The 26,991-nt window shown below is 49.6% G+C and overlaps 8 protein-coding genes across 8 annotated transcripts; 7 read left to right on the forward strand and 1 right to left on the reverse strand.

The window, feature by feature from the left end:
* Positions 1–1,177: 1,177 nt before the first annotated feature.
* ALT_2506 (anthranilate phosphoribosyltransferase) lies at positions 1,178–5,264 on the forward strand (the record flags this gene model as incomplete). The annotated part of the gene is made up of 4 exons (XM_089599357.1): positions 1,178–1,519; positions 1,561–2,446; positions 4,061–4,264; positions 4,327–5,264. 4 exons carry the CDS (start codon positions 1,178–1,180, stop codon positions 5,262–5,264), a joined length of 2,370 nt encoding a protein of 789 aa, XP_089456503.1.
* A 525-nt stretch (positions 5,265–5,789) lies between these two features.
* ALT_2507 (TPR domain protein) lies at positions 5,790–7,136 on the forward strand (the record flags this gene model as incomplete). The annotated part of the gene is made up of 1 exon (XM_033562130.2): positions 5,790–7,136. One exon carries the CDS (start codon positions 5,790–5,792, stop codon positions 7,134–7,136), a length of 1,347 nt encoding a protein of 448 aa, XP_033418021.2.
* Positions 7,137–7,341: 205 nt separating this feature from the next.
* Positions 7,342–7,698, reverse strand: ALT_2508 (uncharacterized protein; the record flags this gene model as incomplete). The annotated part of the gene is made up of 3 exons (XM_089599358.1): positions 7,342–7,479; positions 7,530–7,602; positions 7,655–7,698. The coding sequence occupies 3 exons, from the start codon at positions 7,696–7,698 to the stop codon at positions 7,342–7,344; spliced, it is 255 nt and encodes an 84-aa protein (XP_089456504.1).
* A 1,880-nt stretch (positions 7,699–9,578) lies between these two features.
* Positions 9,579–13,849, forward strand: ALT_2509 (maltose permease MAL31; the record flags this gene model as incomplete). Its single annotated transcript, XM_089599359.1, has 8 exons — positions 9,579–9,794; positions 9,854–10,153; positions 10,202–10,627; positions 10,679–11,144; positions 11,198–11,368; positions 12,457–13,015; positions 13,061–13,259; positions 13,484–13,849. 8 exons carry the CDS (start codon positions 9,579–9,581, stop codon positions 13,847–13,849), a joined length of 2,703 nt encoding a protein of 900 aa, XP_089456505.1.
* Positions 13,850–16,858: 3,009 nt separating this feature from the next.
* ALT_2510 (putative MFS hexose transporter) lies at positions 16,859–18,686 on the forward strand (the record flags this gene model as incomplete). The annotated part of the gene is made up of 5 exons (XM_033562133.2): positions 16,859–17,031; positions 17,088–17,219; positions 17,275–17,636; positions 17,699–18,133; positions 18,190–18,686. The coding sequence occupies 5 exons, from the start codon at positions 16,859–16,861 to the stop codon at positions 18,684–18,686; spliced, it is 1,599 nt and encodes a 532-aa protein (XP_033418024.2).
* A 1,242-nt stretch (positions 18,687–19,928) lies between these two features.
* ALT_2511 (uncharacterized protein) lies at positions 19,929–20,228 on the forward strand (the record flags this gene model as incomplete). Its single annotated transcript, XM_033562134.1, has 1 exon — positions 19,929–20,228. One exon carries the CDS (start codon positions 19,929–19,931, stop codon positions 20,226–20,228), a length of 300 nt encoding a protein of 99 aa, XP_033418025.1.
* Positions 20,229–20,985: 757 nt separating this feature from the next.
* Positions 20,986–22,018, forward strand: ALT_2512 (glycoside hydrolase family 43 protein; the record flags this gene model as incomplete). The annotated part of the gene is made up of 2 exons (XM_033562135.2): positions 20,986–21,346; positions 21,390–22,018. The coding sequence occupies 2 exons, from the start codon at positions 20,986–20,988 to the stop codon at positions 22,016–22,018; spliced, it is 990 nt and encodes a 329-aa protein (XP_033418026.1).
* A 2,175-nt stretch (positions 22,019–24,193) lies between these two features.
* On the forward strand, positions 24,194–24,667 carry ALT_2513 (uncharacterized protein; the record flags this gene model as incomplete). The annotated part of the gene is made up of 2 exons (XM_089599360.1): positions 24,194–24,211; positions 24,263–24,667. The coding sequence occupies 2 exons, from the start codon at positions 24,194–24,196 to the stop codon at positions 24,665–24,667; spliced, it is 423 nt and encodes a 140-aa protein (XP_089456506.1).
* Positions 24,668–26,991: the final 2,324 nt, after the last annotated feature.

Genomic DNA, 26,991 nt, shown 5'->3' on the forward strand with positions numbered 1-26,991 from the left:
CTCTGATATGTACATAGCATGGGAATTACACTAGTACTATGCTCAAAATTTATATCCAGGGAACAGGTATTGGCCTTTTTCGCCCTGTGGCTCCTTTTTCAGGATTCTCTTGGACAAGGCGCGTCGGAGTCTCTAATAAATCAGTTGCACGATTCTATAAGGTATGTGGGTGGTATGTATTACTCCAGTGTGAGGAAGTAATCTTGATTCTTTAATTCAGCATTTGCCACTTTCATTTTGTATATTTATTTTCCTTTCCAATTTTCTTTCAAATCAGAGTCAAGCTCAGATAAGGAAACCCTGAAGAGTTTTTGTATCGCAGGCTTTAGCTTGTTGGAATCATAGTCGACTCCCACACTGTCCCAGGTCAGCTACGGAGGACAGCCATCTATAATGAATTCATTGGTCATGAGGCTTCGAATTCTTATCTATGCTTGGTTAGTTGTGATAAGATGATCAATATCCTCCCTGATGTAATTCTGAGCAAGGATTATGAGTAGAATCCATGCAATAGCTATGGAGTAAGGTTGGAGAACATAGAGATCTAAGATCCTGGTGTTAACTGATATAGAAGGCTCCTTTGCTCCTTTGGTCACGGAATGATGCATCCTTCTGGTTATTGACTGACTCATGAGTCATGTATTGATTGTGCTAATGGATGATTTGATTAATAAGAGATTCATTTCCGATGAGAGGTGGACTAACGTAGTGGATGGGATAGGCAGGAATAGAATTAAGGAGTAACGGCCGCCAATTGATCTCTGAAATGGCTGTCTAAGGCGGCGGCATGAAAAGTCTTATTGAGTAACAAACGACATTATCCCTGATGTGAGCACCTAGTGGTTGATCACCTGCTTTCGATTATTTCAAAAAGTAATAACTCGTTTTAAATGGAGGAATAGGAAAGATCAACCCTCAGACGGCCAGCAAGTTATGGTTGACGCCCATACTAAGCCTTTAGTTATAACTACCAGGTATAAATCACCATTTACACATCCAGTTAGTCTAAAATTGATGAGTCATAGTTATATTGTTGTCTTTTATCATACTACGGAAGACATATGGGCTATGCATATTTAAAGGGTGCTCTGGCCCTGACATTTCCCACCCAGACTAACCACTCAATCCCTGCAGCAGTGGTGGAACACAGACAAATCGGCCAAGATCTCTTGCCCCCATGGCACAACCCAGCAGTTCACAATATGTGTCAATTGACCCGACATTAAAAAAGCTGGCGCAACCATTGAATGCATCAGACTCAGATTTAGTCGCTGAGATTGCCAACGCTCTGTCATTGCTCCTGGATGGGAAGCTTAGTGAAACCCAAGCTGCCGCTCTCCTCAGTTTACTGCACCACCGGGAGAAGGACAAGGATATTGTCGTCATTTTGGAGTGTATTCGCTTGCTGGCCCCGACACAGGCAAAAGTCGATACGGCTGCATTAAACAGGGTCATTTCGGACCGAAACCTAGCTCGCGCGAAATACCAGGGTGGACTGGCAAGTGTCAGCTCCCAAAAGGTTTAGGGGGGATATAAGAGCTAACTTTCCCGATGGCACAGTGTGATATCTCCGGAACAGGAGGGAATGCGACGGCTGTCATTTCTGTGGCTGCCATGGCGTCCATCGTCGCATCAGCGAAACTCCTCATCGCCCAGCATGGCTACTTGAGCGCTACGTATCCAGTCTCCTCGGCTAACCCTGAGGACATCATCAGCAACACCAAACCGAACGCTCCGCTGCTTGCAAAGGTCACGGCAAACCATGTCCCCGAAGTCTACAAGCAGAGTAACTATTCGTTACTCCCAGAGCGCAATTTTCTTCCACGAATGCAACACGCCAATCGCATTCGTTTGGGACTAGGGATCAGGACGATATTCGACCTAACCAGCACATTACTTCATCCACTGAATGCCAGCTGCGGTCTGGAAGCCCGAGTAGTCGGCGTAGCGAACCCAGTCCTCGGCCCTGTTTTGGCACAGGCACTCCGGGACATGGGGGTTCGGAAAGTCCTCGTGGTCTGCGGGAACGACTCAATGGATATTATTGCTCCAGAGGGTTCCACATCATGCTGGATGCTTACAAATGCATCCGCCGAAGCCACGAGTGCAGAAATACAGCACTTTCGCCTCCAGCCCAGGGACTTTGGGCTATCGGAGAATCCACTCGCCAGCGTTCAAGCGAAAGGTAGTTCCGAGCAGGAGGCTTGTGTTCTCTCGCAGTTGCTACATAATCAGTTGTCTGGTGATGACCCTGTTTTGCAATGTGTGCTTATGCATGTTGCCGCGCTGTTTGTTACTTCCGGGGTATGTGGTGCATTGCGAGAGGATGGCGTTGTAGAGACGGGCCCTGGTGGCGGTAGATGGAAGGAAGGTGCCCGTCTCGCGAGGTCTTGTATTATGGATGGCGAGGCTCTGAAGGGTTTTGAAACCTTTGCCTACGTGACGAGTCAGTTGGAATAGCTTTCTCGGATCTATCATAGCGGAGCCAGGCACATTCAAACACATCGTCCCAACGTGGATAACTCCTCCCTGGCTGGTAAGACAACTAGCCGGAAGGTCTTCAGCTACTTGCATTGGGGCATATTTCAACACAAAGTACACAGGAGATTTTATTGTGCTGTGTTTGCAGAGGACAATTGCATTGCATCGTGTCGGATGATTGGCAGAAGTACCTACTTTAGCAGAAGTGACCCCTTATGACCTGTACAATTGGAACATGGATTGCTTGGGGACATGTTTGCGTTATTCTACGCGAAGTTTAGTTCTATAAGGCCGATTAGATTGCTTCACTACATCCTTCACTGTGTTGGGGAAATGACGGTTAGAATTCCCCTCATGCAGAACAGATGATTATGCTGCCCCAGGGGCTTTGTCTTTCATTGTTTTTGTATAACCCTAGCTGATATGTCACGCATCTAAGCAGTCGGGTCAGAAGAGTGGCTATTTGTATCTTTGTCCCATCAACCAGCGACTTGAATGGAAGCCACCAAGTCCTCTCCGGCCTCAATTGTCTACAATTATCCTCTATACCACCATTGCGACAAAGTTGGACTATAAGACAACGGCAGGTTGCCTATGCAATGTTCGTCCCTTCCGTATGGCGGGGCTGATTCATCCATCATGCTGTTGAGAGACGTCGGACTTGGTGGTCGGCGCAAAAGGCAGCCAGAGAAAGCTGATGTGAGTACATATGGCTATCTCAAGTACAAGTAGCACATGTAGGGCCAGAAACACCAGCTAGCTCACATCTCCTTCCCTTTGCCGGCACTTCCACTTCTACAGTAACCTGTGGCGGGTCGGACCCTAATCGTGGATCAGAACTTGATAGGGACAATCATCTGGGTGATCAGCGGCCGGTCAGTCGACAATCTGACTCCTAGTGACTACAGTGTCGAGGTCTTTATTTGGCGGCAAGCCCGACAAATCCTACTGACTAGGAGCAAGCACGGGCACCAGATCAGTTACTCTTCATGTCCGGATCCGAAACATAATACGAGCTTTCTCACCCACCAAATGGCATCAAGATGCAGTTCCCCATGGCGATACCTCAGTATGTCCGTGTAGGCGTCTTGCCAGTGGGCTGGGATTCTAGATGCACCGACTGTAGCGATTGAAACAGGAAACAGGACCAGAACCTGTAGACTGCCATTTGCAGGAATGACGGGGATAGATATGGTGGGACTAACTATCTAGCTTGGGGACAGGAGAGAAAGGATGGGTTTCCGTTTATCTTTCCAATACACTGTGTTGAAATAAACTCTCCATTGTGGGTGCCTCGACAAGGGACTGGATGTTTTTAAGTTAAGCTAAGCTAGTCCTTCTCAAGCTTAACTATTGCAGCAGTATGTTGGTCACCAGATCATGAATGAGCTTCATATCCATTGACATCACTATTATCTTGTAGGGCACTCAACGGCTAAACATGACATCATCCTCGATGTTTGCAAATGTTTTTCTTGCATCCTGGCACGACGCATTTTGTCAATAGGCATATGTTAGTGTACTGTAGAGAGCCAGATGGGTATGCTGAGTATCAAACGGCGTTGCCCGTTTTTACCAGAAAAGCCAGATCCGTCGCTCTGCTGTGTGATCTGTGGGGCTGATTTTCCACTTTGCGATGTCGAAGAAGTATGGGAAGAGCGAGAGGACTGGAGAGAGCTCTGGGACAAGGATTGGAGCCGATCTGTGATTGTCCCAGCCGAAGAGTTGGAGCAGATGGACTTTATAAAATACCCGTATCTGTGGTCGTTCTGGTTTCGAGCAAGTCAGCCATCACTTCGATAGACTTGTCAGAGATGATCGTACTGATTGAGTCAACTTATCTAGTTCTCGAAGATCCGAAGACAAGCCAGACGATTTTATCTGGAATCTCAAACGGGCTTACCGAAAACTACTGGCCACTCCCCGTCCCGCGCAACCCCCATAGGGCCTCCATCCAGAACTTGGCACTAGACGAGGACCATTGGAATGCTGATTTCCACATGGCGAATCTGTTCGAACCAGATTCGAATCGAGAGACAGGGGAGCCCATAGGATATCCGATTCATCCCCACTGCTGGCTGCTCCTCGACCGTTTTGTTGGACATGATCTCATCATGTCAAATCTTCATGCATTCCTCCGCGCTGTCGAAGGATTTTGGAGAAAAAACAAAAAGTATTGGGGTATTTTCCTAGGCCATCTTTGTTACGATGGGCTCTGCAAATATAATAATGGCCCATACTGGCCCGCAGAGCAGCGGCCATGTACTCCGGAGCTCTGTGCTGAGGATCTTGAGGAGATCACGAAGTGGCATGACCCTGGGAGTCCATTGAGAATTCTTGACATACAGCGCTTGATCACTCAAAATCTTCTTTCGCACCGAGACAATCCCGGTCAAGGACAGAAGACCTTCCAGAAACCGGTTTCCTGCCTGCCACTCGATCTTGCGGTAACTATTGTGAATTTGATCTATGAGACTTGGCCTCGTTGTCAACAGCGCATTGACGATATACGTAATCTACTGGAAGCCTTTCAATGGATACTGCCCAACACTTACTGGCAAGCACGATGCAACACTCAGCTATTATTTGAACTCGACGACCTGATCAAGGCCGGAACTGCGGTAAACTGGTCGGGACTATGCCTTGGGATTGAGGAGCTCCTCTTAGACAATGATTGGTACTGTAATAGTGGGTTGAATAATCGTGCTCGAACACTGAACCTGCTCAACGGGATCAAGGAAGAGTTTGTCCATGTGTTGAATCGGCCAGTGGCTGGGATGTAAAGATCTTGTTATATTCATATACATGGGGAATTTGCTTGTAGTCTCCATATAAAAAATACACTCCTGGATGGATAGAATGCCGTTTAATGGATGTCTGCTTGAGTATGAAAGCGTACTGCCTACCCAGTAGGCGGGCATTGTATTTACTATCAACTGTTCCCTATTTACCCCGAGCTCCCATGAGCCTGGCTGCCTGCTTGTGTTTCTCTTCCTATCAGACAGTGTGGGAGAAAGGTTAATGGAATAAGCCCGGCCCTTCGCCACCAATATCTGCAGGGTCTGTTTTATTTTCCGGGTATCGCATTGTCCAAGACACTTGATCATTCACTATATCCAAAACAGATTCTGATCATTACCAGGTTTGTAAAAAGTCTCTGTGTTGAACGTGTTAATCTTCGTAAGTTGTGAATGAAACATTGACAGATGCCAAGTCCAAGAATACGAGGGAGGATCCTTTAAAATGAGGAACTTCCCCTCCATCGCCGATCAAATTCTCACAACGTCGACCCTCAACAGGCCCCCAAAATGTTTGCAGCAGCCAGCCAAGAAGATAGTCTGAAAGACCTCAGCCGTGCAGCAGAGTCATTCTGGGAGAGAGGACAATTGGCGCAAGCCGAGGGAACCGCACGGCGTGCCCTGGCCGGGCAGAAACAGCTTCTTGGGGATGGCCATCGCGAAACTTTGACAACAGCCACTACACTGGCAGGGATCCTAAAGCAGCAGGACCGCGACGATGAAGCTGCAACACTGTACGAAAACATCCTGCAAACGGCTGACGAGGTCCTCGGCGGCGAGGACCTTGTTACCTTGCGGGTCCTCAATGATTTCGGTTTACTTTTACAGCAACAAAGAAAATATGACGCCGCGCGTCGAATGCATGAACAAGCCGTGAGGGCGTATATTGCGCACTATGGCGAAGAGCACAGTTCCAGCATTACCAGCATGACGAATCTGGCACGAGTGATGAAGGCTCAACGTGACTACAAGGAGGCAGAAGACCTATTTCGACATGGACTGGCTCTTCGCGAAAACCTCTTGGGAGTCACGCATCCTGAAACCATGGATAGTGTACGTTTCTTGGGCGAACTCCTGCTGGAGACGGACAGAGGAGAGCAGGCGGAGTCGCTGGTCAGAGAGACCGCCGGTCGACAGCTGGCACTGATCGGAGAAAATAATACAGACTTGCTACAGTGTATGAGCAGTTTTGCGATCCTGATGCAGGAGCATGGTCGCACGGATGCTGCCGTCGATATCGCCAAGCAAGCACTCGAGACTAGAAGACACTGGAAGGACAAGCACGCCCTAGATACTGTAGATCCCAACACGCTCACGTCACTGAATAACCTGGCAAACGTGCTACAGAGCTGCGGTCACCACTCCTCCGCCGAGGAAATCCACCGAGAGGTCCTCGAAGGGTCACTTTTGGTCCTGGGGCCCGATCATCCCAATACACTGTCAACGTGCAGTAATTTGGCCGGGGTACTAGAGAAACGCGGCGCGTTCGCCGAGGCAGAAGCCCTAAACCGACAGGCGTATCAGGGACGAGCCAGAATACTTGGCCCTGAGCATTCCAGGACAATAGCTAGCATGGCGGACCTGGTGGATGTGCTGGCATGGCAGGAAAAGTGCGTCGAGGCGACAGAACTAAACATTTCTCTGGTCGATGTGAAGCGGAAAGTGTTGGGTGCCGATGACCCCTCGACGCTGTGGAGTATGTTTACCCTTGGAATGCTCTATGAGCGCCAGGGGAATTTGCGTACTGCGCGGAATATGTTCGACACTGCATTGGCGGCAGCAAAGACTGCCTGTCCACCAGATCACCCTGTCCGCAGGTCGTGCGAAGCCGCTTGCTACAGACTCAAAGACGTTTGAAGACACTCGGGATTAGCTCCCTGGAGGCATTGCATACAGCTCTTGTCTTGATACCTCTGATCAGCATGTTAACATTCCAGCAATTGCTCCTTATATACAGAAGCACAATCCCAGTGATCTCGTCCTAAAGCTCCCTTCACCACGCCACACTATCGGTCGCCCCGTGCTTCCTGCAGTAGTAATGCCACTCATCTCCCCCCATGTGCTAGCTCTCCGTTTTGCAATAGTGAAGGACGGGTTGTGCAATCCGGGCACCGATCCCACCGTTGCCATCCGTGTTGCGATTTTTATAAGAATGGCATGCGTTTATAGTCGCGTCTTTGGCTCCTTTGTCGTAAATAACCTGTCCATCATCAGTTAATCTGTTCTAGCATGGGCCTGGGTGCGACGTACCACTTCGTTGCAGCCGTCCTTATCGGCTTTCATGTTCACACAGATAACTGTGTTGTGCAAGTCCGCGAACACACTGCTAGGCTGGCAGTAATGGCCTCGATCATCATGCACAGAAGTCGACTGACCTAGCGGCCAAGGTAGCAACAAAGAGAGAAATAGAGGCCTTCATGTTTATGACGGGATATGGGACAAGGTAAGCTCGTAAAGACGTTGTGTAAGACCGAGGGTGAGTGTTGACTCTGAGGACTTCTGTTCCTTAAGAACCTCGGCAGGTACTTAAGGTAGGGCGGAGTGAACCAGGGGGATCAACCCGGTGCTCGATTATCGGTAAAGTCGTCTAGAGTGATGATGCCATAGCCGTGCGGGTTCATCAGAGTCCGGAGATTGCCCGTGTAGGTTCGGCGAGGACTGAGACATTCGTCTACGTTGTCAACAATGAGATGGAACGGTATGGGAGCACGGAGATCCTTGGTTGATAGTGATGTGACGAGTAGATACTTGCTTGTTCTTCTTCGTCCGAAGAATGCAAACAAGGGACTGCATGATAAGAGCCCAGTATGGGAACTGGTAATATTATATGCTAGCGGCTGACGTTTCTCAGATTTGAGCAAAGTTGATACATATACAAAAGCTGGAAAAGCCGTATTTAATGTGCTTACTAAAACAAACCCATCTCATAGCGAAAACAACAAGAGGCCCAATTTTGCGTTCTGCTTTAATGATACGCAGACTTCGATATCGGAAGCAGTCCAGGTTGCTTGAATGAAGTCGATCACTTCCGTAGCTGGGAGCGCTGACAGGTGATTGCTAATGTTCGGACCGGAAAACAACCCAAGCGGCTGCCTGGGGACTAGGAGACTAACTGGTAAAGAAGGTTGATGGTGAGCACCGATGCCACGTACCACAACTTCTCTGTGTATCTTGCGGCCGAGAGGGACAAACAGGATACAGACATCCTCGATCTCAGTAAGCTGCTGTCGCATACCACCTTTCATTACTCCCGACTCGATGTCAGCGGCCAGGACATAACTAGGAGGCATGTGACTCTGACCGGACTCGGTCAAACTGAAGAGCATAGGGACCTGCCTTCGTCATGAGATTGTCCGCTTTATGTATCTACTCCAGAGAGCACGGAGGATTGAAGTCCTGCTCCCGATTGTAAGTGGTTTGAAAGTATGGATACGCTCTGGTAGTTGGCCCCGCAGTGACACTTCCCCCGAGTAAGGAACCTGCATCAACATCTGGCATGAAGATGTCAAACAATAGCGGTCGGACCCTGGGTCTATCGCCTTCGTAGGGCCTTGATGGCCTTGGTCATTGAACACACTTTTATGGTAATATTCGTCTTTGTTCGCCTCGGACACGTCATCCAACGAATAGCTTTCAGATCCCTGTCCCTCAGTATACCACGCTTATGTCCGTTCACAAAGACTGGCGAATCGGCTGCTTTGACCAGCTCAGAGTCCGCCGGGACTTTTCCGCATTCTGGCCTGATGATGCGTGCCGTCGGTCTTTTTGCTCGATCTTTATTATTCCAGCTCGTGCTATCCACGAGCTTAGCAATCGCCTGTTGGGAAACATAATCTGCTTCCTTGCTTTATGTCTACCGGAATTTGACCATATAAGAGGCGACTTTACGGCTTTCTTCAATGGCATAATATCAGTGGGGATCTTTCGGGACTCCACCCCCGGAATTCTCCCCCGCACAATCCTGGATCGGTGCATCCATGGTTTTCTGGTCGGAACGGGAACAAAAAGGCAGAGAGAACCCAGCGGGAAATCCGTTTCTAATAGTCATTTAACCATCACGTCTGTGGCACAGAGAGGGCCATTTGCAGCACCATGAGATTCCGGGGGAGGTGGAGAGAAACCTTACGAGGCCATTGTTGAGGCCTCCTCTTCTCCTTGCTTCCGGCGGGGATTCGATTGACATCCCATCGGCTTTATAACGCCCCGTTTCCCCAGATCGTCAAGCACACTAGAGCTCTTATCTCCACTCACTGGAATTGTTAAACTTATCGGTGATCATCCCACCCAGATACCGTCATCATGGGCAACGAGACGGTTGTCCCGTCCGAGAACGAGCTGAAAAACTTCAGCCCGGGCAACCCCGATGTGGTCGAGCTCATCCGCCATGCGCAGGAGAGTGATGCTGCTGATCGCTTACTTACTGTGAGACAAGCTCTATCAAAGTACAAAAAGGCCGTCTTCTGGGCCATGTTCCTTTCTACCAGTTTGATTATGGAGGGGTATGACCTGGTCATTGTCAGTACCTCCTTTCTCCCCTCATTAGGAAGAGTGGAAGCTAACGCGAGGATTGACAGATCACCTCTTTCTACGGCCAATCCCAGTTCATCGAACGATTCGGCGAGTTCTCAGATAAGGCAGGAAAAAAGGTTATCACAGCAGCATGGCAGTCGGGGTTGTCGAACTCGTCCATGGTAGGACAGCTGACCGGGTTGCTCCTCAACGCTTACGCCCAGGACCGGTTTGGCTGTCGACCAACAATGATGTTTTTCATGGCCTGGATGGCGCTTATGATTTTCATCCCGGTTTTTGCGCCTTCGCTGCCGATCCTGGCCTGGGGTGAGGCGATGTGCGGCGTCTCGTGGGGAGTTTTTCAGGTTCGTCTCCCTCCGCTGTTGCATGTATAATATTGACTCGGTTAATAGACCCTCTCGACTACGTATGCTTCCGAAGTTGTCCCCACAGTCCTACGGCCGTACGTCACAGCCTATGCCTGCATGTGCTGGGGTGCTGGTATCCTGCTGTCGTCCGGTGTAGTCCGTGCTGTCGCTGGCATCGAAGGAGACCTAGGCTGGCGGCTACCGTTTGTTCTGCAGTGGGTGTGGCCTATTCCCCTGTTTATAGGAGCGTACCTGGCTCCTGAATCGCCTTGGAATGCCGTCCGACGGGGCAAGGTCGACCAGGCGAGAAAGAGCCTGAAACGCCTGCGACAGGACACGCCGGAAAAAGACCGAGAGATCGAGGCGACGCTGGCGTACATCCAGCATACCACGAAACTGGAGCAAGCGGAGACGGAGAATGCAAGCTTTCTGGAATGCTTCAAGGGGACCAACCGGCGGCGAACGGAAATTGTAAGTTGCTCATTACGACGAAAATGGCGGTGGTGCTAACCCATCTACTAGAATTGTGTCGTCTGGGCGGCTCAAACCCTCAGCGGCAATGCCATCCTCGGTTACTCGGTCGTCTTTCTCGAAGCCGCTGGGTTTACCGAACTGCAAGCCTTCGATGTCAACATCTCCCTTTCCGCATGCTATATCATCGGCGGCGTCATCTGCTGGCTTCTCTTCCCGCACTTCGGCCGCGCAACCATTTACATGAGCGGCTTGTCGTTCATGTTTGTCTGTATGGTGATCATTGGTGGTCTTGGCTTCGCAGAAGGCAGCAAAGGCGCACAGCTGGCCATCGGCATCCTCCTGGTCATTTGCACTCTTATCAACATGGTTACCGTCGGACCCGTCTGCTACCCCATCGTTGCCGAAACACCTTCGGGGCGATTGAGATATAAGACAATTGTGATCGGGAGATTCGTGTACAACCTGACGGGTATTTTCAGTAATTCGCTTACGCCGCGCATGATTGCTGCCTCTGGTAAGCTGCACCACTCATTATTGTATGGAAATCACTGACCATGGACATTGTAGCATGGAACTGGGGAGCAAAAACAGGCCTCTTCTACGCTGGCACCAACCTTCTCTGCAACATCTGGTGCTGGTTCCGCCTTCCTGAGACCAAGGACCGCACCTTTGGAGAAATAGACTTGCTCTTCCACCACCGTGTCCATGCAAGAAAGTTCAAGTATACTAAGGTGGACCGTAAGTTGCTCCTCCCCTCCTCAGTGTCTCCTATTCTAATGTAATGGACAGAGTTTGCCCATCAGCGGGAGTACATATCAAAGGAGGAGGAGGTAAATATGGGAACGGCGGAGCATATTGCTTAAACAGCTATTCTTTGGGCTGCCATGTTGTGGTAGAGCGCGTCTCTGGTAGGTGGAGCTCTTCGATAATGTTAGGAAGTTGTGCGATAGTATCTTTGGTTCTTTGCAAGTTTCCGTGTGTCAGCTCGTCGCAGAAATATATATTCCTTCGTAGGCAATAAGACAACATCTTTACATTCTGAGGCAGGCTTTCAGACTATATCTGCCTTCTGTTGTGCATCCCGACGCAGGATAGTTGCAGATTTCGAAACCACCTGGCTAGGCATTCTGTAGGTCGCCCGCTTGCGCCGAGATGTACCGTGGTACAGGTCATAGTTATATCTGAGTTACAGGTCGGCAATGTCTCAACTTTACTATATATGTGATTAGGGTGGTCGGCGCGACTAGCGACTAGGCTAGGAACAGTCAAAACAAGCAAAATTTGTTTAGGGCGGTTAAGGGGTTGTTTTCTAGTAAGCTTATACCAGAGTGAAGGAGTGTCAAGCCCTAGAATTTAGGGATTCCATAGCAGACATTTGAGACGTTGCTCAACTGTACGCCATTAAGAATGCGAAACAACCTGCTTATGTGTCTGCTGAATGCTGGCCAAGCCGGTGGTACAATGGCACAGCTTTTCATACCAAGCATCTACAGGGGCAGGGATTGTTCATCTCTCTTGTATGCATGGCGCCCAATAAAGTATCACACCTATGCGGCTTGACAGACCCCTGTTTGCCATGTGCAACGTCTTGGGAATTGCACAACGCAATCCGAGAAGCTTTCAGACTGAGAAATTCCGACTAGATCTTGGAAACTGATACTTGCGGTCATAACAAGTCATGATGGTCATAATATTCGCAGCCGCGTCATTGCTTTATATCTCATATATACTCTTATCAGCCATCAAAACCATCTACTTCCATTCATTAAGCCATATCCCCGGCCCAAAATGGCGGATCGCAATTCCGCTCTTTCACCACCCCTCAGTCATCCGCGGAAGACTAGACCTAGACCTTCGCTCCTGGCATAACAAATACGGCGACGTCGTCCGCTCCGGTCCAGACGAAGTCACCTTCACCACCGCGGAAGCCTGGAAGGATATCTACGGCCATGGCCACCGCCAGCTCCCGAAAGTGCAAATCTCCACCATCAACGGCAAGGACATCTTCAGTGCCTACGACGTGGACCATGCTCGGTTCCGAAAGGCGCTGTCGCACGCGTTCTCGACCAAGGGCCTGCAGGCTCAGGAGTGCCTCGTCACACGGTACATCGATAAACTGATCGAGCGACTGAAGGAGTTCGCAGAGTCGGGGAGGGCGGCGGATATGGGCACGTGGTATAGTCTGGCGACGTTCGACCTTATCGGGGATCTTGCCTTTGGCGAGCCCTTTGGGGGCCTGGATCGTGGGGAGTATCATCACTGGGTGGCGACGATGTTTGGGTTTGTGAAGTCGATTCCGTTCCTGCGGGCGCTGCATCTGTATCCGGTGGTATTGAGGGTGATTCTCGCGTTTCACCCGGGATCGTTAATGGAGATGAGAAGCAAGTAGGTCGAGCATGCGAAGGCAACTGATCATAAAAGGTTGAATAGCTCGGCGGCTGGTCGCGGAGAGCTTATGGATTCGATGCTGCGGCATCAAGGGGACAAGGACGGGTTGAGTCTGGAGGAGCTGAAGGAAAATGCCAATGTCCTCATTCTGGCTGGGAGTGAGACTACGGCTGCGCTGTTGTCAGGCGTTACATACCGGCTTCTTCGAACCCCGGATGCGCTTGATAAGGTGGCGCGCGAGGTGAGAGCAGCGTTTGCATCGGAGAAGGATATCACTTTCAATCAGGTCACGGCAAAGTTGCCATACATGCTGCATGCCTGAACGAAGCCTTTCGGCTGTATCCTCCTGTACCAGGAGGACTCCAGCGATGGACGGAAGTGCCCACTTGGGTCTTGGGCTAAACCGCGTTCCTGCGAATGTGGGTCGTTATTGAGAATATAACGGGCCGAGACTGACTTTCTCAGACCAAGGTCTCTGTCCACCAGTTGTCCGCATACTCGTCACCGAGGAATTTCTACCAAGCCGACCGATTTCTCCCTGAACGATGGCTACCAGAGGCGATTGAGGACCATGCATCGCCGTTCTTTTCGGACAACCGCGCCGTCTTCCAGCCATTCTCGATCGGGCCACGGAAATGCCTCGGCAGGAACTTGGCTTACACTGAGATGCGGGTGATACTTGCACGGGTCCTTTGGACTTTCGACCTGGAACTGTGTGAGGACAGTCGCGATTGGAAGGATCAGAAGGTATTTGTGATATGGGAGAGGGGCTCATTGATGTGCAAGCTCACCATGCGAGACGACCGTGGGGATCTTCAAAAAGGTTGCTGAGGTGAGCAGAGGTGAGATGAGATTATACTGCAGTGTCTTTCACGCGGTGTTTTTTATAAGTGGGGAATCATAAGTACCACGAGTCTGTATAATCATTGTATCTATCGAATTGGTATCGGATATGAAGTACCACCTCCAAGTCGTCCAGGAATCGACCTCGAAGGACACCGGAAACCACTTGCGGATCGAAGAGATTTGGAGTCATGTCAGAGAGGCATCGCAGCGGCAAAGGTGTCAAACAAAAAGTGTCAAGTAGTCTAAAGATAACAGATTTAGTCGGATGTACAGTTGTCTCTGAAAGAAATGGAGCCCAAGGGGTCTACAATAATAGCTCTGACAGGGTCACCCAGCAATGAGACATTGATGCATGTGGTAAGCAATGCCTTAAACCTAACAAAACCACCTTCAGCTCGAGATTAAACGGATGGAATTCTCACCGGAGGTCAAATTCGCTGTGTCAAATTAGCTGTGGTTTATATGATGTTCACGGTCTTCCAATCATTCTTTCCCTCGGACGATGTGGAGATGAGGAGAGTCAGGAGAGGTTTGTGAAATGTCAATGCGCCATGCCAGTCTAATGAGACGGGATATGACTATCAGCTAACCCAACGAACGTGGCAGACCGGCGATCGACTCCGAAAAATGGAATCGATTGACAGGATGATGGAGGGATGGGGCGACCGGTCCATCATTGCCGATCAAGCGGTCTCCTTCCAACGCCTTCAATGTTAATAGAATCGAGACCAGACTGGTGCCAACAAATGCAACAAGCATTTGACGGTTAGTCGCTTTTCCTGTGAATCGCCTCGTATTGCTTACAGCTGTCTTCCTTGTCGGCCTGTCTGCAGATATGCTGCTCTAGGATGCTGGGGGCCAAATAATCTGTTATTGGAGGTTTACTGCCTCACTGAGCAGTAGACAATGTTTTGGAATCGTCGCACAGACCTACCAACAGAACTATTATTACATAATGTATGCTATTGGTCCATGTCTTCATGTCTGTCCTGGAGTCAAGACCTTTAGGGCCGCCAAACAGGGATTGAACCTTGCCAGAACGGAGGCCTGTGGCTGCCTGACAGGAAATCAGGGACCAAGAAGCGAGACGAGCAAGCAGGAATCCATCCCGAATGGCAGAAAGTATGGATACCCCCCGATTACCCTGCGTTGGACTAGTCACCAGAGCCGAAACGTAAATATACTGCTGGTCCAATAGTCGCCTAAATCAGAATCTGCCTGATTGTATTTGACCTATCCACCCAGAATCGCCACAGAAGCTGTCAGAGTCAGCTGTTCTGATAGCCTAAAAACAGCTCCACTCAGCAAACTACCGGTCACCAGTAGCTCTTCTGGCCCGGGGAAGAAATGCCTGCGCTCTCTAGACTAGTCTGCGCCGTGTCTGTCACGGGTTCCCGGTTGTCCTCCTCATCGGGCCAGACTCTCGAGCAATATGCGACCTGGACTCTAACCGAGATCCATCCGATCATGCACCCAGGTAACTATCGCTGGGCCACATGGTTAAAAGTTCACATGCTCAACGAGAGGCGACCAGCAATGTTCGCTTAATCTACCGTATCGCCACTGTGTGGAGAGGTAAGGTCTACAGGACAATAGGCCAGAGGCCCAATGTCGCGGTGTACGTGCACGACTTGCCTGTGCCGGCGTAACGGCCCGTGGCGAGCAAGAATCATTACAAAGTCTCATTCCTACTGTGAACTATGACTGTTGAGTCACGCTTGGAAATCCAACAGTGGCGTAAACCCTTCTGATTTATCGCTGAGGTTCGTGTTGGGGAGGAGCTAGGACCCTGGTAATATCACTACTGAATCTCATTTGACCAGTGTAGTTAACCTTTGGGTGGCTCGTGGCAAGTACCGATGAGGAGATATCAGCACAGGGTACGGAAACATGTACTGTTTCAAATTGAAAATTGGCCTCCTTCTGACCGGAAGAATCCCACGCATGATTGGATAATACCGTATTAGCCAGTTCGTGAATATATTCCGAATTCGACACTGAAATGGCATGACTGGCAGAGTCATGATACGTCGCACCAGGCTGGAGCATCCCGACATCAATAGACCTGAATAGTACAGGCTGTTGAATATAATTCCACTGGAGACAGGCTAAGGTGGCTGCAAGGGCTTCACTAATTAAGCCTCGGCTGAAGACGGGCTGAGCTGACAGGGTAAAGGCGAATGGCACAAGGACAGAAAAGATTTCAATTGCTCCAACAAAAGAATGCGGGGATCAAACTCAACCCGGGGAACTAACCAAAGACGTGCCTCGCTGCTCGAGTTTATCCTGAAGATCCGCTCTTTTATCCGGGGAGGGACACGGGGCTGGTGGAACTAACTTCCCAAGCAACGAAAAGGCCAAGTCTCCGGACACGGAGAAATTCAGTCTGGCCTCCGTTTCTTCAGATATCAGAAGATTGTCGGATCAGCAGAGAACATACCAAAATAACTTGATGTCAGGAACAAAATCATCACATACACATCTTTCGATCTCAGTAACTTCTTCAAACTACAGACAGACTGACAAGATGGACAAAAAGAGTGCGGCCCGTCCAGCCGAAACACCATCGACGCAAGCGAGACGCCAAGCGCTCTGGCCGTGATATTAGCTTGTCCAGACACTCCTTGGCTTGCTGCATCAATCCAATCACCTCATGGGCACTGCTGGCCTAGTCCCTTCTGATCCCAGCCGGCAACACCCCTTTTATCCAGCTCGTTCTCACTGTCCCCCAGACAGGGTAGTCTCCGGCTCAATTCCATCACACCAATCATTCATGTCAGCTGGTGGCGTCCATATTTTTCCCTTCAGCCCTTTCGTTATGCGTTGCTTCGTCCCAAGCTTTGACCAAGTCGGGACAAGGGCTGCGTGCTCCATCCTCGTGTTTCTCCCCAGATCGAGTGCTATAATATGTAGCTACTACCCCGCCATTTTCTCGCTCTTGATCAGTTCGTTTGTGTTCGTCCCAGAGGTGCATTTGCTTGCAACACAGTCACAATGGTTCAGATCGCCAACATCGGCGCCAGGGGCGCACAGGAAAAGGTGCAGATTGCCCAGGCTGAGGCTCCCCAGTTCGAGAAAGTCGACTGGAAAAGAGAGCCTCACCTGCGCAAGCTGTACATGCTGTCGGCGGCGCTGATGGTTGCTTCGGCCACCACCGGTTACGATGGGTATGTACCTTACTCTGCTGGGGAGAAAGACCTGCAGAACTAATGCGATCGTGTAGTATGCTTGTCAATACTTCGCAGATGATGGACAACTGGACCCTCTTCTTCTCCCCCAAGGTGAAGGAGAGCAACTGGTTGGGTCTGCTGGTCAACATGTTCAATATTGGTGCCATCCTCAGTTTCTTCATCACGTATGTTCTCCAGCCCCCTGGTCATGCGCAAGGAAATTCTAACACCGACTTCCAGTCCCCACATTGCCGATCACTTCGGCCGTAGAATCGCCATCATCATTGGGTGTTGTTTCATGGTCATCGGAGGTGTCATCGGCTGTGCTTCCAACGGCTACAACATGTACATCGCTAGTCGATTCATCCTGGGTTTCGGCAACGGCCTGGCCCAGATGTGCTCTCCCCTTCTGCTTGTTGAGATCGTTCATCCTCAGCACCGTGGCCCCGTTACTACCATCTATAACTGTCTCTGGAACGCCGGTGCGCTGCTCGTCTCCGTCATTGGTTGGGGTACCTCATACGTCGCGAGCGAGTGGTCCTGGCGGTCTATCACGCTGCTGCAGATTGTTCCCTCGGTCATCCAGCTTATTTTTATCTACTGTAAGTCATCCTCTGGTACCCGCTTTATTCATAAAGTATGGCTAATCGGAGCGGTCTCAAAGGGATCCCCGAATCTCCTCGTTACCTCATCAACAAGGAGCGCCACGAAGAGGCCCTCGCTGTTCTCACCAAATACCACGGTGGTGGCGACGTGCTCAACACCGTTGTGCAGTTCGAATACCGTGAGATCAAGGAGACCATCCGTTTGGAGAAGGAGGCGGGTTCGAAGAGCAGCTACATTGACTTCTTGCGCACCAAGGGTAACCTGTGGCGTCTGGCCATCATCATCTCTCTGGGTGTCATCTCGCAGTACTCGGGTAATGCTCTGTTCTCCAACTACATGAACCAGATCTACGAGGGGGCCGGCATCACCAGCCAGAACCAGAAGTTGGCCCTGAGCACCGGCAAGACCATCCTTGACATCATTGTCACGGTCGCCGCCGCCCTTCAGGTTGACAACTTCGGTCGTCGTCCTCTGTTCCTGACCTCGATCTCCGGTTTGTCTCTCCCTTGAAACTCGTCCTTTCCATCATCAAAACTAACCCCGTCGCAGGCATGGTCGGCTCATTCGTGTGCTGGACCATCACCGGTGCCGTCTACGAAAATTCCGGCGAGACCAACACCGGCTCTGGCTACGCGCAGGTCGTCTTCATCTGGCTCTTCGGAGTCTTCTACGACATTGGTTTCTCCGGTCTGCTGGTCGCCTACGCCCTCGAGATCCTCCCCTTCCAGCTCCGTGCCAAGGGTATGATGATTATGAACCTCACCGTCCAGGCCATTCTTGCGCTTGGTAACCAGACCAACATGCTCGCCTGGAACAACCTCCCCAACCACTGGAACTTTATGCTTTTCTACACCCTCTGGAACTTCTGCGAGCTGGTCTTTGTCTACTTCTTCTATGTCGAGACCAAGGGTAACACCCTTGAGGAGGTGGCGCGCATCTTCGACGGCGACGACGCCATTGCGCATATTGACCTGCAGCAGGTCGAGAAGGAGGTCGAGGCCGAGGCCACGTACCACGAGACCGTTACTGGCAAGTCGGTCGCTTGATCTCTGTCTTTGACAAGTTATGTCTAATGCAGTGGATGTGGTGTTGGGTATGTTTCTAGTTATATTTTAATACCGAAGTCTGTCTTCAAGTATCAGTCCGTCTCTTACTTCCTGTATTCTTACTGTAGTCGACGTAGTCTTGCCACTCATAGGTATTTGTCAGTTATCTGCACTCGTGATTGAACGTCATAAATACTGACTTCTTCGGTTATCCTAGTCTATACCCTCCCACATAGCGATTTATCAGGATATTGTGATCCTTCGTAAAGGCAGACAACACCACATCCAGCAGATTAAGCTCCACCAACACTGAACTTCTCCATCTGTATCGAGGCTCATTATCCACACAATAACATTATGCGTTCTGTGTGAGGAATGTTCACCCAGCCGACGGACTTGTCATTCTTTAGTAACATAGCAGATCCATCCCTTACATGAAACTGAGTCTTTCGGGTCATTAGACCACCTCGTGCCTGCCGATGGGTGGAATATTCATGTCTTATGTTACTAGTACCTGCATCTTAAAGCAAATGCAGAAACATTCACCAAGGAACGCCTGTGTTTAAATAGATGCGTTCCGAGCCGATCAAGCCCAGAAAGGACCCGAGAACGGCCGTGCATGCTTCATCCACGAGACAATGAATATTTCTTTGGCTCTGCGTGAGCTCGTCTGTTGCTGGGAGCTTTCAAAGAACACTGGTTCGGAAGTTGGTGGCATGATTGCTCTGAATCAGGGCCTTGTTCCCAAACACTCTATCAGCAGGCAGATCCAGTTTTCCTTGCAACCCGGCACAGCTGCACCATATTGAACCTACTGTGATCCTAATTGTCCAATAGCAGGTGGTGGACTACTAAATGTTCAAAGTCATCAAATGGCCAAACCCAATCTGTTAAACTATTGAACCTCCCACTGCAGGGAGAACGAACCCAGTGACGATCGCACGAAGGTATTGTCATTCGCCGTGGATCTGTGTAACGTTGTGATATCCCTTACAGACAACTACTCGTGTTAGCGAATCATACAGCGAGGAGATTGCAGATTTGATGAGACAACTCACATTCATAACGGCAATCTCCATGCATGTTTTCAGCTCGCCACATCTCAAAATTCCAGCGGCTGCTCCCATTCCAACCATATAAACAACATCTTTCTCCCTCATCAACCACGTATCTCTACCACTCACTTCCTTCTCTCTCCCAAAATACCCTTTTCGAATCGATCATTGAGTCCAATCTGTCGCCATGAAGCTCGCCGCGGTCCTCCTTGCCATCCCCTTGGCAGCCAGCGCCTGGAAAGTCACCACCGGATACTGGGCCGGCTCGGAACCCGATTACTGCACTTCTGCCAACCTAGCCAAAGGCGAGGAAGTGACCGTCAGCGACCTGCCAAAGAACCAGAAGGTTATGTTCTTCTCGGACGATGAATGCGAGAAGTTTGAATTCTCGATCGCAGAGGCTGGCTCCTCCGAGCTGGAGTCGGATATCAAGAGCTTCCAGGTGATGGAGTTTGAGCCTGAGACAAAGCGAGAAGATTTGAAGTAGGAGTCGCCTGGTATGTCATTGGATCAATTGTATTCCTTGATTTGTGCTGACGAAAATAGAGCAATTTTCGCGTAACTGTGGAGGTGCTGGAACGGGACCTGTGGAGGAGTGTGGATGCAGTGTCAAATCAGCATTGATATAAATTTTTATAAGCTCTGTCAATACTGGTCAGAGCCGGCAATGCCTGGTATAGCTTTGCTGCATCGTTGTCTAGCACATGGGTGTTGATGGCCATTGATGATAATCTATACCGTCTGTGATGTAGCCGGGGAAATATAATGACTTGCTGCACAAACCCATCATGTTCTGGATGTCTTGCTCTGACGATTTTTTAATCATTGCCCACGAGGTAATTTGGCACAAGCCGAGAAGCCGGCTACCAATATTTCCTCTAATCATGGCTCGCAAAATGATGAAATGGACTCCTCTACTGGCAACCAAGACTCCCACAACGAATGGAGACCATCTCAACACCAGCAGAGCTCTTCAAGGAAATATAACGGATCCACATAGATCTTCCGTAGTGTCGTGTGGCGCAGATTGACCCCATCTTCGTGACGAATCGCGGGGTAAATCCGGAGAATAACATATATCAAAAGAGCTACTCTCCGGCGGGGTCGGATCACCCCAGCCACACTATGAACAGATCAAATTCCTAGATGTAGTCTATTGACTCTCCAGACAGCTTATAAATAGTACATCAATGTACGCTATGAGGGCTATACACTGCAGATCTCCGCGATAACGCAACGCAACTATGGCGAGTATCTTCTCCAAGCTCGTCACGGCCCTTGTAGGGCTGCTAGCTCTGATTCCCGCTACTTCTGCGTTCACCAACCCCATACGCAACCCCGGAGGAAGTGATCCCTTTATGGTGTATACTGGCGGGTACTACTACCTGATGACCACGACATGGACCGACGTGGAGATGGCACGCGCAACCACCATCGAGGGTCTCAAGACCGCCGCAAAGAAAGTGGTCTATTCCACCTCGACTGCCTCACGATGCTGCAACGTCTGGGCTCCCGAGGTCCACTACCTCGGCGGCAAGTGGTACATCTACTACACGGCAGGCCAGACAACCGATCTCGACGGCCAACGACTCCACGTTCTTACCGGTAAGACACCATAACCGTTTCGCGTCCAAAGCTAACTGTGCAGGCGGCTCCACTCCCTGGGACACATTCACCTACACCGGCCAACTAACAACCGAATGGTCCATCGACGCCTCCGTCCTCCGCACTAACGCATACGGCAACTTCCTCATGTTCTCCTGCTTCCACGGCGTGACTTACCAGTCCATTTGCCTGCAGCAGCTGGGCGCGGACTATGTCTCCCTCACCGGCGACATACACGTCATCTCGCAGCCTACCATGGATTTCGAGAAGCACGGCACACCCGTCAACGAGGGCCCCGTGGCCCTGTATTTCAACGGGGTCACATACATCGTCTACTCGGCGTCTTATTGCTGGACTCCATACTACTGTCTCGGTCAGTTAACCTGGGACGGAAAAACTAACCCCACGTCGGCGAGTGCCTGGACAAAGCGTAATGGGTGTGTGCTGTCCTCGGCGAACGGAAACTATGGCACGGGCCACAACTCGTTCTTCCAGAGCCCGGATACCTCGCAGACGTGGATCGCGTACCATGCGACGAATAATAGTGCCGGGGCTTGTGATAATTCTCGGTACACGATGGTTCAGCAGCTTGGGACGCATAGCGACGGGAGCCCGAATTTTGGGACGTCGCTGCCTTTCAGTCATGTGTTCAGTGAGCCCAGTGGGAAATAGGCGATTGGAATGGAGGACTACGGGATAACGGAGTTGCAGCTTATAAATGGCTGCCTCTGTAAGACTAGAGGATGATTTCGAACTATGGACATGGGGGCATGATGTATGATCCGGAGAGTACTCCGTCGGAGAGCACAATATGTTGGAATTTTGTACAGCACCTTTCGGATCATCCTTATACGAGAAGTGCTAGATAGGGGCACCCCGCCGACCGTTGTACTTGTCGAAGTTTGCAACCGAACCTCCCATATTTTCAATCCACTTCTTGCAATTAGAGCAAGGGTGCCAGGTGTTTGTCCATATAGGACCGGAGAGATGGCCATCATAGATGTCACTTTCGTACAAACCTTGCGCATACAATGCCAAGCCGTGTATGGAGCTCTTGTCGGCCGCGTACCTAAACTACGTTAGTAAGACCTTTAGTGAAGAGGATAGACTATGCAAACCTGAGCATAAGACGGAGGGGGTAGGTCTCGGTACAGCGTCCAAAGGGTATTCCCTTGAGTTTCCCACGCCTGCGAATGGATGGTGACTAGGCTTGCGACCAGCCGCTCAGCCTAAAGCTCATCACTGAGAACCTTGCCCGGTTGAGCACTGCTAGCCACGACCCAGTTCTGGTCTTGTCCGCGCTGTATCCAGACATACTAGCCCCCAGACAGTACCTGCCGTCCCCTGCAGTACTCCAAGTACATTGAACTACTACGGGGAGGCGCAGTGAAGAAAGTCGCTGGCACCATTTGCCGAACATTGCTGTGAGTGGCAGATAGAGATTGCGCTTTGTAGCGCCCGCTGGCGCTGGTCCGAGAAGGCCCAGCAACAGCCCCAGCATGTCTGCCAGATTCCAAAATTGACGTTCTTGAACTCGGTGTTAATTGAAACCTGGCTATGTACTGGCTTGGCCAGTTTGGATGCAAAGACCTCTGCGCATGTTGTGGAGGCCGCAACGACACATCACGGTAGTGACTGCCGTCAAGGGCACTTTTTACTAGTTAGTTTATTGTACAGTTACATGCTATACTCTAATAATAGCGCACCATAGTCGTGCTATTGCGGCACACAGAGCCTGAATGTCCGGGATATCTGCTGGGGATGCGCCGAACGTGGTGGGATGCGCCTGAACATTGTCTAGAAAGCGGTTTATCTATTTCATTGTTAGCAAGATTGCAAGCCTTGCAGAGGGTACGGTAGATTTTGTGTACTTCTTCCCCAGAAAACTCGTATCCAATCCCCAAATTCAGACGTCTGCCGAAGGCCTTCAGCGTCTGCTCCCTCGGCTGAGCCATAATCGTAAAGAACGTATGGGGTATCTGGAGGTCCAGGAGCGGCAACAAACAATGTGTAAAATCAACCAGGATTGTTCGAGTCGGAGGAAGTGGTGTTTATACGGGCGTAGACTGGGAGGTGTAAATAGCGATAAGCAGAAAAGGAAGATAGTGACTGTCGTGCTGAGACCATCGTCTGGGTGATCATCCAGGTCCTGGTCACTGGTAAAAGTGATGCTACATGGTGAATATATTTCAACAATTAAGAAGATGTGTTTCACTGCTCCTTAGCATCACCTAATAGTATACTAAATTCAAGGAAGAATATTTCCTATGACATGACCTAGGCCTATAGGCCAAAGCATTGCAGGTGTTTTATACATCAAACATTGCAAAATGCTTAGAAATGACGAGGAAACTACTCACTAGAACAACTATACAAAATAAGAATGAATACAAAAACATATTAAAGACTTTAAGCAGAAATAGCGTTTGGAATCTCATGAGCTTTAGTTACTGTGTATATACAGTCAAGCTTTCAGCTGCTTTCTATACAGACATGCATTATCTAGTGTTTATCATATAATATCCAGTCTCACTTTAGCATGGTTATCCACAATTCAAATATTAATAGAGCACATATCCTTCTATAAACACAACAGATCATGGATGACATACTGTATACATCATGCTATATTAGGGCTTTAATTTTTTCTTAGTGAATGATAGAGGCGTCATGTGACTGAAGTGCTTACATTAGCACTATATCACTCGATTCACTACCACCCTTCACCTATCTGTATTTCATCATTCTTAATCGTTTTCCTCTTTGTTTCAACCCATCACAAGGCCATATTTCTGCTTCCTCTCCACCTCTTATTACTAGAAACTGTCGTACTGTTACCTCACAACCATGAGCAGCTCTCCAACTGTAAGTTATGAGTTAGTTTTAATCTATATGATCTTGGCTAATGGGATCTAGGTCCCTGCAGGGTGGACTACCGACCCTCGCTTCACGTCATATCTAGTCAGAGGAGAATGGGCCAAGGTCGCAAAGCGTTGTGGCCTTGAAAATCCAGTGCCGGTCATGTGCACCACCCCGGATTCAGGGGAGCACTACGGTTTGATATCGGCCGGTGGGCGGTACTACTTCACGAACAATATGTCCTGGGAAATTCTCGAGATCCTCAAACCGACGACGCTGGATGGGATTTTCAAGAAGATATCTGAGGAGAACGAGAGATCCATCGAGATGAAGGTTCTGGAGGAAGTGGAGCCGGAGGAGGATCCGGAGGAGGAGGAAAAAGCGAAGGCAAGAATTGCGTTGATGGAACAGATGAAGGCGGAACCGGGGTACCTGGTCTGGCAGGAGATGGATTCGGACTAGGTAGAGGTGCTGAAGAACCAGTTGGTCCTTGCTATTCAGGTTTATGAATTATGATCCAGATTGAGGTTACTAAAAGTCTAGGCTGACTCCCCATGCGACCTCCGATATTATAACCATTACCCTTAAATGAATCCTCATGCTTTACTCTCATCCAGAAACTGGGGAGTGGGCTATAGGGTTCACTGGGAGGATCCTCCTTGGTACCGCCATCATGATAGCCACTGTAGTCCTGACCCTGATCATTCTGTGCTTATCAGTGCCATTCGGTTGGCTTTGAATTATAACAGTACGTAGAGTCAGTTGGGATAGTACGGAGAAGACTGATCGATTGGGTGACCACCCAATAGAACTCTCCTATATACTGATTATGTAAAGCTATCAAATATCTAGAAAAGCTATCCATTCGCACGACAGGAAGGTGAGGGTTCTTAGACGTTGAGCCATGGGGCGAGTTACCCATTCATGGTGTTTCATGAAGCGCATTCAGGTCATAATGGTCAAATTCCTAGTCTGCTGATCTGTTGCACAACTTTAGGCACAGTGAATATATCAGCAGATGATCGCGTAGTTTCAATTAATCGCAGTACATAGCATTCATGATGGGACATTGAGAGCGCATTATTTATAGCTTTCCTTTATGCAAGGCTGGAAGGTCCAATTTGAGTACCCTTGCAGCGTTTCCACCTAGGAAGTCTGCTCTGACATCATCACGAAGCTTGATGTCTTTTCTAACCGACTCAAGGCACTTGGCCCAGCTCAGCTGAGGGAAGTTGGTTCCAAACATGACCTTCTTTCGTCCAATAGTATTTGCGAACTGAATCAGTTCCTGAGCAGTCTAGTGTCAGCGCTATTGGCGTGAAGTCTCCACAGACGAGGTGCATTTACCGGTGGGTAGTATTTGGGTAAATAAGCTGAAGTGTCGATGTAGACATTCGGATGTTTCCAAGCTACCCCGATCATTTCCTGTGTCCAGGGATACCCGAGATGTCCACAGATTATAGATAAGGAGGGAAATTTGAGCGCAACCTCATCAATGTACTGGGAATTGTCAGCAGTGCTGTTTAAGAGACAGAGAAGATGGGATGTTACAGGAACTGGCCGGCCGACTTCGCTAGGGCAGAGGGGCCCGGTATGTCCGACCTGGGTAAGCTAAGATTCCGGGAAACGTATTAATCTCCATTCCCTCTTTCGGCGCTCTAAGTACTCACAAACGGGATATCGAGTTCTATGCACTTGACATAGAGCGGCCAGCTAATGGATGATGCTTTTCAGTCAATGGAGACATCCGTGGGCGTGGGTAGAAACATACTAATGCCTATCGGTGGGCGGTAGGTTCCAAAGCCATGGTACAACGCGAACGCCTTTGAACCCCTCCAGCGTCACATATTTTACTATCTCTTTCACATAACCTACAGGGTCAAGTAGGTTAACACTGGCAATACCGATGAAACGGTCAGGATAGGCGCGCGTAAACTGCGCTACGTCTTCATTGGAAAAAATTGCTTTCCCTGGTCGATACCACGCACAGAGGCATATCTGTGATACTCCAGCGGCGTCCATAAGAGCGACAAGCTCGTCAGGTGTGCGTCGTTGCGATAGCAAGCTACTATCCGCATGGGACTGTTCAAATAAACGACGCGCCTCAGGCACACCCTCCTGTCTCCATTGTGCAGCGGTTAGCCAACGGTCAGCAAAGAGTTGAGCTCATATTACGTTTCATCTTAATGATTTGTAGATCTACTTACGTCTAGGGGAAAGACAGGGTTGGCCCAAACGTCAATGACTGGCAAGGACATCGTTCGTTTGTCATGGACACTGGTCTGCACGGTGACAATGTTAGAATACTTTGAACACTGAGAGCCAGGGCTTAATAAGGCTTCTCCTCTGAGTCACCGACTATGTGCTCGGTTACGTCTTCCACCGCTTTTATCCCGAGGGCAACAAGGACCTCGGCTTGCTCGTCCGACACGACACCACAAAAACACGTGTAATGAGTGTTAAATACTTCCAATATACGGATATTTATTAATCGATAGCTAGATGATCCCCTTTAAAATTATATTTCGTGCATATGAATCATAACCTGGATAGATTCCGTATACGCTGGAAATCAATCTGATGTCCATCTCGTATATAAGGACTCAAGTCTCCAATTGTCGTCTGTGGCAATGAGTAAGAAGCTATCAGATCCCGCAGAAGGATCTAGGCACAGCGAGAGTTGAAAAAAAGATGAAAATGCGCATCGACCGCAGAATTGATGTCTGTACCCCTGGCATTGGGACTCTAGCAACAGGAGTAGACGAGGGATATGCGGCGGAATACGA

Source organism: Aspergillus lentulus, assembly GCF_001445615.1.
Source record: "Aspergillus lentulus DNA, contig: Alt04, strain: IFM 54703, whole genome shotgun sequence".
In the NCBI taxonomy this organism is placed as follows: Eukaryota; Fungi; Ascomycota; class Eurotiomycetes; order Eurotiales; family Aspergillaceae; genus Aspergillus; species Aspergillus lentulus.